The sequence below is a fragment of the Glandiceps talaboti genome, chromosome 21, assembly GCF_964340395.1.
Source record: "Glandiceps talaboti chromosome 21, keGlaTala1.1, whole genome shotgun sequence".
Taxonomy (NCBI): Eukaryota; Metazoa; Hemichordata; class Enteropneusta; family Spengelidae; genus Glandiceps; species Glandiceps talaboti.
The window spans coordinates 1745269-1756721 of record NC_135569.1 but is presented as its reverse complement, the minus strand read 5'-3'; the positions used below and the strand labels follow the sequence as shown (position 1 = coordinate 1756721).

Here is an 11453-nt window from a genome sequence, read left to right as displayed (position 1 = left end):
CAATGGTATTACAATGCATAAAATAAAAAAACTTTATCCGTTCTGACTGCTGATTCTACACACTTTGTTTCCTCTGTTGTATTTCTTTGTTGACGATATGTTAATATCTAAAAGATTGTATTTTTGTATTATGTATGTAAACAAATATTAAAGTGGCATAGCCTGCAACCAAGTTCCCATTTATAATTTGAGGTAATGTATAAAATACACTTACACAGGGTACTCTAAAACTCTAAACTAAAAAAGCAACAAAAACGAATGCTAAGGGGTGCTTATATATGTACATGGAATATTGTGTTTTTCAATGGATGGGTACCCAAAAATAACGTAAAATTGTTGTTTTATGTAAAGGTAATAAGCACTTAGGAGTCGTGGTTATGTGTGTAATGCTACTGCATATACATGCCTGCTGATTCTTAGGAAAAATGTGTTTCTATGGCAATGACCTCTATTGAACAATTAAAAAAATGAGGATAAAGTTTCAACTCGGCATTTCTCAACAATCCCGCATAACATAAGTAACTTACGTACATTAAATGACTCTCCAAAACCTAGAGTTTACCAACATTTATTTTTCCTACGGTGGCTTTTCTACCTAAAGTAATTTGCAATATGAAACCTTGCCGAAGTATTTAAAGTTACAGACTGTGTCACTTATAAATAATTGCAGCTTTACCACACGTCTTTTGTGAAATGCACTTCGGAAATAAACTTTTTGAACTTCTGCTGTTACATATATTCAAGAAACCTCCAACCCTTATTAGTTAAAAGAAATAAGGGGGTCTCAGTACAATGTGAATACTGTGTTAACTCTATGAGAAAATAAAACATTCTCAATTTCCATGAAAACAAGGCGAAGGATCCAAAATTTCTGTTATTATTTCAAAAGGAGTAGAAGTAAGATTTCATATTATAATACAAAGTATGGAACGATTTTCAGTCAAATCGTGTCCGAGGTGCAATCTACAATTTGGCTAGTATTATATTTATGGTTGATGTTTATTATATTTATGGTTTTTGTTCACTTGTGGCTGATACAGTTCAAAGACTTCAATAAAACGCGGCTTTTCAACTTGTACTCTTATTAATTGGCGGTTTATAAAAACGTCTTTCCTAGACTTCTACAATTTTTAGTAATATCTCTACATTATTTACTAATATCTCTACATTAATAACTAATATTTGACCAATACAATGCTATTACTCTCTAGGACGGGGTTTATGTTCAAAGGCTATTTTTGTCGAAATGTAGTTACCTTTGTTTCGATGTTTTGAAACAAGTGAACATTTAAAATGACGCGAAGTGAATATTTTAGTTGGTACATGTGGGGAAGTTCAAACATTACCTTGGCGCTGGGTGAACTCCGATGTCTCAAATTATTAGACAGTAGTCAAAGACATCGTATCGACCAAATTGTCTTCTTTGAACAAAAACAGTTATAGAAACGTAACACAATCGTGTCAACAACCCCCAAAAAATTAATCACCAACTGTTAATGTTTTTTACAAAGGAACGGTCGAGTGACAGAGTTAGCTTAATTGCTGTAGAAAAACTTACTATATTGGACATGTTGTCAAAAATGCATTTTTAAAAAATAAAAACAGTGATGCTCCAGAATGTCAATATTTATCAAAACCACACCTTCAAATATTAGAGGCAACGTAAGGCATTTAATACATATATGAAGTAAGTTATCTTTAGTGTGAACAATTACATAAGAAAACGAAAGTGCATTTCAACCTGACTTTGGCACCATCATCTGTTGACGATAAGTGGATGGGATTGGTGGGTAGGACGGTATATGATGACATTCGTATAAATGTCAGAACTCTAAAAATCATTTTGCTGTAAACACACATCAAATTTGACCTATCTGTAAAAGATAGTTAGAGTACATTTACGTGGAATATATCTTCTAGCCATTTGAAACGCCAGAGATCTCATTTTTTCTTTTGAAAATCATTACTCCGCGGGCCTATAAGAGCTCTTGTCATTATGGATGTTCTCAATACGAGATAGGAATGGAACCTGTAGGTTTTAGTTTTGTGACAATACCATCCTGATTCCACCATTGACAATAATTTTCTTTCAATCTATTGGTTTTGAAATAACTGATGGGCATGAAAGTAGAAGTAAGGAAACCACACGACGTTGAATTCAAGCGGCACAGCTCAAAGCCACACTTTTATTATTACCCTTGGTAAATTTCTTTGCTGGTTTCTCATCACAATTATTATCACCAAAATTGTGCTATAGACGAGTACACACATTCAAGAAATAGTGTGGGTTGACGAAGCTATTTAAATACTGGAATTCTTCAAAATGATCACGTGTTGTTAAGGCCTAATCAAAAAAATTGTGTGGTTCTGATTACGCTCAATTTTAGAATAGATGGTGTAGGTAGATTTTTTATTTTATTTTATTATATATTTTTTTCATGTGTGAGTGTCTAGTTCTGGTTTTTCCGGATTGTTTCCAAATGGTCTCTGTGCTGTTTGTTCTTCCTATCAGATGTACAGCCATTACAGATTGGAAGAATAGTTTTATATTGTCTTTTAAGTTGATGTCAGTTTCTGCATCCACTATTTCTTGTGAGACTTAACAATTTTTGCGATTTATTATTTTTTCTCTCGAATACGTAAAAAAAGTTTAGTTACGGCAGTGAAAAGCTAGGTGGGGTCGGGTAAGATTAAACCGGAACCAAACAATTAGTTTTTAGGCCTAAGTTTTGTGTAAAAATTTGAAAATTGACATTTAATATATTCGACTACAAGTACATGCATCTTATAACACTCTGATATTGAGTTCGTTGTATGTTTTATAATATAATGGCACCCAAAATACAAAAAGGTGGTATTTGTTTGTTTGTTTGTTTATTTGTGTGTGTGTGTGTGTGTGTGCTCTGTGTGTACTTTTGATTTACTATTTTCTTCCGAAAGTTTTGAAAGTGTAGCTTATTTTTGTTATCTGGTGAACAAATTTCATTCATTCATTTGTCCTCTTTACTAACGTTTTACCGAGAACCTAAGAATCGAAGCAGTAAAACGATTTAACAAACCCAGCTTAAAATTACATTTGATTTTAAGCATATGGTCTAAACCCATTTTGCGGCATTACCTAAATCTTGTCTTGAAGCTTGCAGTGGATAACATAATTTCAAGTATTTTGTGTCCATCTGTATTGAATTAATTCGTCATTCATAGCAATGACTTGGAGATTTATCATTTATGAGAAACGTGATTATCCTGTAAAGTAATACATTTATACTTGAATGGTACAACTTTTACGTTTAGGTATTACACCGCGAATGACCTCGCTCCAGATATACGTATTCAACTATATCCTAACTCCATAGAAATACTAATCGTACTGTTGAATGATAACGTAGATCGAGAATATTTTTTTTTATAATGATGTCCAAATTTGATTTTCTTTTACGTTTTAAATCGTAAAAAAATTGTTCTCGCCAAGGACACGACATGATGGAACTACTCATCGACCTTATCCTTCTCTTAAGCTTTAATAATGTTGCTGAAAGTAAAACTACATGACGTAGCTGACATGCACAGTGTACGTAAATATAGTATCCGTTGAGTATACGTACCTCGTGGCTTATTTGAGTTGGTTCAGTTCTATAGAACTATAGATGTATAGGTTGACACATTTGCTCCACTAGCACTTTACAAACCCTGCTATGCCATCATTAAGATATCATTACTCTGATGAGGCTTTTGTACTCACTTTTAAAGGCTTTTTAAAAATAGCACAGTAAGTATGCAACTAGTCAACTGAATGTTATTATTTTCTCCGAGCAAAACGTTAGCGATTATCCCCACAGCGATTTTAGCAAAGTTCAAGACAGACTGACAAAGTCAACAATAGTGAAATATACTGTACTGGGATTATCATGACAACGGAATAGTCAAGCTTTAGTTGTATTCAGCATCAACAAAATAAAATATTCTAAGAAATCGTCGTTACTATGACTACAACAAACAAATGTGTTCTTGTAACTTGAATTTTCACTTTCCAAAATATTATTGTTTAGATAGTAATGTTTATAGATGCCCCATTTTGAATAACGAAGACAATAAACCATCTCTATCAACAGTTAATTTATACCAATACTTCAGCATCACTTTAATTAAAGTAAAAATTAAAAATTAAAGTAACAAAGGAATTTTCCATGCATTGATACTCTTAGATTCGTTGTAATATAGTACATCTGTGTATTATCAGATGTAGGTATTATATCAAGAAATCATCTTATTTCAACCTCCTGTCGATCTGTAGCTTTGTGTTGTTGACGTTTCCTTTCAACCAATTTTTCGACAGCAGGTAGAAGGAATGCTACAATTGCTGCAAGAATGATAGCAATTCCCGCCATCCAAAAAGCACCATCATAAATCTCAGTTTCATCACGTATCCAACCTGTTGGAAAAATATACACAAGTATACGGATGTAACAATAATGATAATGTAAACATTAATTTGCTCTTTTGCACTCTGTACTTCATTAGCTAAACAATCTCTATCTCGGGCACATACCTATAACGGCACAGCAGTCTTTATACTTTAATTTCCTGGGGTTAATAGAGTCCGTTGTATAGCAAATATGATTGCAGTGTTTGCATAGTAGCCCCAGTGAGCAACCCCTACATCCCACCAGGTGCACAATTTGTATAGCTGAGTTGACTATTGCACAATCCATGGCTCAAATCTTGCCAAGAAAGCATACTAGCACTTCAGAGACGGGCATCATCGGCGAGGTTTGAATTAGCCATTTGTAGGTTCCACATCGGTACGTCTAAACATTTATTCATCATGACTCCAAAAACGTGGCATAAACTGGTCATTTTTTTCAACTGTCTGGCACGGAACGTATACCCTTATTAATGGCCTGTGAAACTGCTATGGTTCCTAACTATAATTCTTGTTTGCGTTCAAAAATTAGCCAAGTTTAGGATCCCGTGTGAGGGATATCGGACATGCCCGAATGTAAGAACAAAAGGATGAATCGGAAAGACAAGTTTACATCACTCTCCAATGTCTTAGCTTGCCTTGGAATCCAATATATAACAATTAATACCTTTGTTCTTAGAAAACGAAATGTGTCAATAAGTGTCACAAGATTTGGATAGCATGTTTACAAATTAATGCAAAATTAATCAGAGATGTAGTCTCGCCGCAAGACTCATGACTATCGTCCCTAAGCTTTGTAAGCCGAGTGGCGAAGCCGCAAGAAGTGAGGGACTTTAGTCTAACTTCTCGCGAGAAGTGAGGGACTTTAGGCTAACTTCTCGCGAGAAGTGAGGGACTTTAGTCTAACTTCTCGCGAGAAGTGAGGGACTTTAGGCTAACTTCTCGCAAGAAGTGAGGGACTTTAGTCTAACTTCTCGCGAGAAGTGAGGGACTTTAGGCTAACTTCTCGCGGCTTCGCCGCTCGGTTTACAATCACGAGTCTGGAAGCGAGACTATCAAAGATGGCACCTGACAAATCCATCAGCTGTCGCGCAGGGATTATGGAAGTCAGTCATAATTAATAATATTTTATTTTCTGTTGTTGAGGTATTATTTTTGTTCATTTGTTACGTCAATAATTGCAAGCAGACAAGAGTAAGGTATGAGGTTAAAGTCCACAATTTTGTTAGTAAATAACCAGATAATGTAAATAAAAACAAAATATTTATAACTATACCGGCTAGTGGTGATGCTAACAACATTGTGACTCCCTGGGTTTGAAACAAAATAGATGTTCCGAATCCAACGTTTTCATTTCCGAGGAAAGAAGCCACAACTACAGGAATGTGGACAGTAAAGCCACCAAGACCTATCCCAAATAAAACGGTGAAGATGATTTGACCTGCAAAAAAAAAGATTGAAAAATTACTCTCTAAATAACTATAGTAACTTATTCTATGTAGCTGATAGTTTGGCAGAATCAAAACATATATATTGAAGGTAATGTCAATGTTTGTTTGAGAATTTCAACATAAAAACGTATGTATATTTTAGAGTTTTGAATCTAATGTAAACCTCACTCGTGTGGTACACAAACTAAATAGGAATTGAAAATGTGTATGTCCCATCTTAAACAAACATTTCTGCATCCAGTATTCGATTTGCAAAGATCTCTTCATATTTCATTATTTTAAAGCTACCATTCCTATTTGAATTATGCTTATACTACCTACAAAACATTTTCTTTATGCAAATAAGGTAATCGCGTATACATTTCACAATTTAGGAATTGTAGGAATTTGCTTTGATAAGACTAAGTATCTATTACAATATTTTTACTTTAACACTTCACCAGTGTCTTATATTTACATGTTATTCCCTACCATATTTTTCGTTCAGCCAAGGAAAATACGAGCGACCTAAGGGGCCTTTGTCACTACGAGTCGCAAGACTCGTAGTGACAACCCTTAGGTCACGAGTATTTTTCGTCTGAATGAAGAAAAATATCGGAGAATAACATAATTATACCAGCGCCAATAATATCAAAGAAAAATCGAGGGCAATTTTGAGTGTTTGACTCATATTTCAAACATAGCAGAACCAGTGACGTAGACACGCGTTGTCGTGACGTAGAACGACCAGAATATATATTTCATATGTTTTGTTCAACTTGGCTTGTGCATTGTATAAGTAAATTTAATCAAAATGCAAATATGAAGTCGTCATAATCTATTCACTGTAAACTAATGAACACTTTTTTTTTTTAAAATCTAAGGTGTAAACATTGTTTTTAGCATCACGGTTATCAGCAATATACTAACAGAATATTTACAGATGAAAAAGGTAATATTTATTAACACTGGTTATTTTATGCTAATATAATATCGATGGTTTATTTCATACAATAAACAAATGCAAACATAATGAGTTACAGGGCCTAGGGTAAATTGTTACAAAAGATGGAAAAGGGGAAAAGCAGAAAATATTTGTCTTGTAACTAGTCAAGACTGTTTTCGCTTCTTACAAGTGTCTGACAAATTTGAACGCTATCTCTGGACAAACAAATGTCTTACTGTTCAAGTTCCCTATTTACAAGTCTTCATACAATTACTTGAGTGAAGAAGTGCTAACGCTATCAACAAACTAACAATTTGAAAGAACCTGCAGATATCTTTAATACCTATAAAGCTCCTTGTGTAGGTACTGATAATCGTCGCAACACCACTTATAGCCATAGCAATACCATATGGAATATTTGCTCTCAACCTTCTTATATGACTCACAGCACCCCACAGTGGACGTCCAATGACTTGTGTTAAACCCATAACAGCTGGTATTAGAGAACTGTGTGTGTCTGAAATACCGAAGTCATGTCCACGACGAACCTGTAAATAGGTAATGTTGGCATTGATACATGCATAAACTCATTAGAATATCGATATTGGTTTATTAGTTAGCAGAGAATGTTAAGGTTTAATTTTGAGTATAATCACGAGAAAAACTATAGAGGCACTGACAAGAAAATGAGAATGTGGGTTATTTAAGACATAGTCAAAGTTGATGGAGACATTCTAATAATCCTATAATAGTGAATGTGGCCAGAAAATAAAATTTACAGCCATTTTGATTTGTTGAAATGACGATAAACTAATTGCTACTCTGAACAAGAAATTGCATTTAATTGATCAACTTAAGACAGGAAAGTTTGGCGGATTAGCGTGCAAACGTTTGAAACATGTAACAGCGTAACTTACCATATGTATCAAAACGGTTCCGATTGCAATACCCTGCCCTACAGCAATCAAACATTGCACCCAAAATACTGGTTCCCCAAATAACGACCCCTTCCATGAGAAAGATGCGCATGATGTCCAGCAACAGCTGCACTTATTACTGGAACTGTTTGTCACTGTTGTACTTGTTTTGCCTCTATCAGGTTTATCATCAACAGGTTCTAGGTAGATGGTATGTTCGTTGACTTCTGAATCCTCTTTCGTTGTATTGCTACTTTTGATATTTTCCTCTTTCTCTCCGTCTGATGTCAGAGTTGGTTCATTCATTTGCTTTATAGAGCCACCACTTTCACTGCCCCTTAGTGGCCACATGAGTGCACCGGCAACACTCAAGTTCAAAGCCACTGCTGATAAGATCAGTAGGGTTCCTCTCCAACCATATGTATGCAGTAAATATTGGCCCATCAGCGCTAAAGCAAATTGTCCTGCGCCAGACCCGGCCATTGCAAATCCAATCGCAAGTGACAGCCTCCTTTTGAAGTACTTGCTGACCATGTCAATACTTGGCATATGTGCAAGTCCACAACCAATACCTGAAAACAATTAGGAATCGTTGTAATACCATATTGCCCTTGACAACTGACGTCGGCTTGCATTCATGCCATTCTGGGTTGATTAGAATGTGCATTGACAAAAACTCTTGTCGGTCACTTTAAACGAAAATCATGTCATTTTCTGATTCTAAATTTTCTTGCCAGAGTATCTTTGGTCAAAAATTAAACAAAAACAAAGTCTTTTAGACTGCAATGTCATGTATACAGTACATAGGGTACAGACTACATATTGACTTCGTCTACTTCCTGTACATAGGGTACAGACTACATATTGACTTCGTCTACTTTTTGTACATCCCATCAATTTATCTCACAAGTAGTATGATTTTCGGGTCTGTTATATTTTGATCGAAACAATTGCCTTACCAGTAATTATGCCGAATGTAAAATACACAATCGCCAAATGTGTCGCAAAGGATGTTGTAATTAGACCAATAAACATCACCATGCCGGCTAACATGACTGTTTTTTGATGTCCAATCTTTCTTGTCAAAGCCACGCCAACTGTATTTGTAGTGGTATACACAAATACGAATATAGAACCAATCCATGCTGTAACAGATTCGAGAAATGATGTCATTAAGTATCATTTCATGTCACAGTGGTTCTTAGACATAGCTTCTCTGTGGTTCTTAGACATAGCTTCTCTGTGGTTCTTAGACATAGCTTCTCTGTGGTTCTTAGACATAGCTTCTCTGTGGTTCTTAGACATAGCTTCTCTGTGGTTCTTAGACATAGCTTCTCTGTGGTTCTTAGACATATCTTGTGATATTCTTCTTCTATAAGTGACTTTTATATTCGAAATTATGATTGTGATAAAACGCCACAGTGACATGTACCTATTTTCGAATGAACATGGGCAATCACCATGAGCTACTCGTGAACAAGTTTGATCATGGAAATCCCTGTACCTGGGTGTCATTCTGTCATTGTACAAAATCCCTGTACCTGGGTGTCAATCTGTCATTGTACAAAATCCCTGTACCTTGGTGTCAGTTTGTCATTGTACAAAATCCCTGTACCTGGGTGTCAGTCTGTCATTGTACAAAATCCCAGTACCTGGTTATCAGTTTGTCATTGTACAAAATCCCTGTACCTGGGTGTCAGTCTGTCATTGTACAAAATCCATATACCTGGGTGTCAGTTTGTCATTGTACAAAATCCCTGTAACTGGGTGTCAGTTTGTCATTGTACAAAGTGTCATTTAATGTAATTGTGGGTGTTTCCATTTATCTTGTATTGTAACTGTAGGTTTTGCCGGTTGTCTTTTATTTCTAATTATGTCTATTTGTTTTGGGGTCCACGTTTATAGGTGTTCGTCACCTGTGTGGACTGCCTGTCTTCTGTCAAAGTTGAATAAAAAATATTTATTATTCGTTTGCTGACATCATAGATAAGGGAGGCATTAAACGATTGTGATCTTTAAGTGTAAGGTAATACTACAAAAACACAAAAAATGTAGAGTTGATATGTAGAGTAGATATGTAGAGTTGATATGTAGAGTAGATATGTAGAGTTGATGTGTAGAGTTGATGTGTAGAGTTGATATGTAGAGTAGATATGTAGCGTTAATATGTAGAGTAGATATGTAGAGTTGATATGTAGAGTTGATATGTAGGGTTGATAAGTAGAGTTGATATGTAGAGTTGATATGTAGAGTTGATGAGTAGAGTAGATATGTAGAGTTGATATGTAGAGTTGATATTTAGAGTTGATATGTAGAGTTGATATGTAGCGTTAATATGTAGAGTAGATATGTAGACTTGATATGTAGAGTTGATATGTAGAGTTGATAAGTAGAGTTGATATTTAAGTAGAGTTGAAATATATAGTAGATATGTAGAGTTGATATGCCATTCATAAAACTACTATAAAATGTCTAAATAAGATCAGTTTTGTTAAAATACCAGAAATGTTGTTCCACACTCAAAAAGGGAAAACCATTGACTAACACTTGAACAAATACTAATAATGTTAATGACTATAGTAAGGTATTTTGAAGGTATTGTATCATTATTATCACCTGTTTTCGACTTTGATTCGCCAAATGCATCCAAAAAGGCAACATAGAGTACTCCAAATGCGTACAAAGTGCCTGCAGTTAACGTACAGCATATGAATGCTGACAAGACTACAACCCATCCCCATCCACCATCTGGGGGGTCTTTTAAGGGATGCGATGTGTTAGACATGTTTCAAGAGAACTCAATATGTTCTGGAATCAATCGTAATTCTGTAAATGATAAAGACAGTTATAATATATATTGTTATCTATAATAACTTTTATACAAATATATGAGAGTTAAGCTGCAAAAATCATATGTAAATTCTGAACAAAAATATTATACATGATATGCAAATGAACCACCAATTTAAAGAATACGAAAGACCATTTTGATGCATGCATAGTACAGAGTTTGAAGTTCTGACAAGTTAATTATACAATATACAAAATGACCAGCTTTCTATCAATGAAGTCAAAACTGAGGTCAATGCTTTACTTTAACCCTTTGAACCCTAAGCTCCCCAGCGTAACGTGACGTATACCCAGAGCTCCCCAGGGTAACTGTTCCGAAATATCATATTCTTTCTGAAATCATATTTGTCTGCGGTTATATATTTTTTTGGATGTGTAAACATGAATAAATGATAAATAAAAAACTGACTGTCCAACCTATAGGGGAGGGAAAATGTTCTCCTTTGAGCTCCAGTACGTCCCTTTCCATTGCCACACCCCCTGCCACGCCCACCTCCCCTACCACAACCCCCTCCCTCTGCCACGTACACCCTCTGCCAACAGGTGCTGGGTCTAAATTATCATCGGCTGAAACATTTGAAGTAGCTGAATCAACGTTTACACTAGAATGCTCACTTGATAAATCACTATCATTGCCATAATTGTTACCGTGCACATTTTCCTCATCCGAACTCAACACATCTTGCAGCACTTGAGCATTTGTAATACATCTACAAGGCATTTTTGAAGAGCAATGTCCGATAAAGTAATACACAGCGACGTTAACAATGGCGGCACTGTACGTCATCACTATGTTTGGATGCCAAACACGTGTAGTAACGAGCTGTTTGATTGGCTGTTATATTGCTAGGCGATACGGCCGGTATACCGGCCTTTCGGATATAGAG

At 35.4% G+C, this 11453-nt stretch overlaps 1 protein-coding gene across 2 annotated transcripts; it reads right to left on the bottom strand.

The window, feature by feature from the left end:
- Positions 1 to 4073: 4073 nt before the first annotated feature.
- Positions 4074 to 11453, bottom strand: LOC144451567 (monocarboxylate transporter 12-like). Of its 2 annotated transcripts, none has more exons than XM_078142446.1 (7): positions 11182 to 11453; positions 10333 to 10542; positions 8676 to 8861; positions 7717 to 8288; positions 7143 to 7347; positions 5700 to 5864; positions 4074 to 4432 (listed from the first exon to the last, which is right to left on the bottom strand). In XM_078142446.1, the coding sequence occupies exons 2-7, from the start codon at positions 10499 to 10501 to the stop codon at positions 4263 to 4265; spliced, it is 1467 nt and encodes a 488-aa protein (XP_077998572.1). In that variant the 5' UTR covers positions 10502 to 10542; positions 11182 to 11453; the 3' UTR covers positions 4074 to 4262. The 2 variants fall into 2 exon arrangements, with proteins under 2 accessions (XP_077998572.1, XP_077998573.1); XM_078142447.1 differs by having other exon boundaries at positions 11215 to 11453.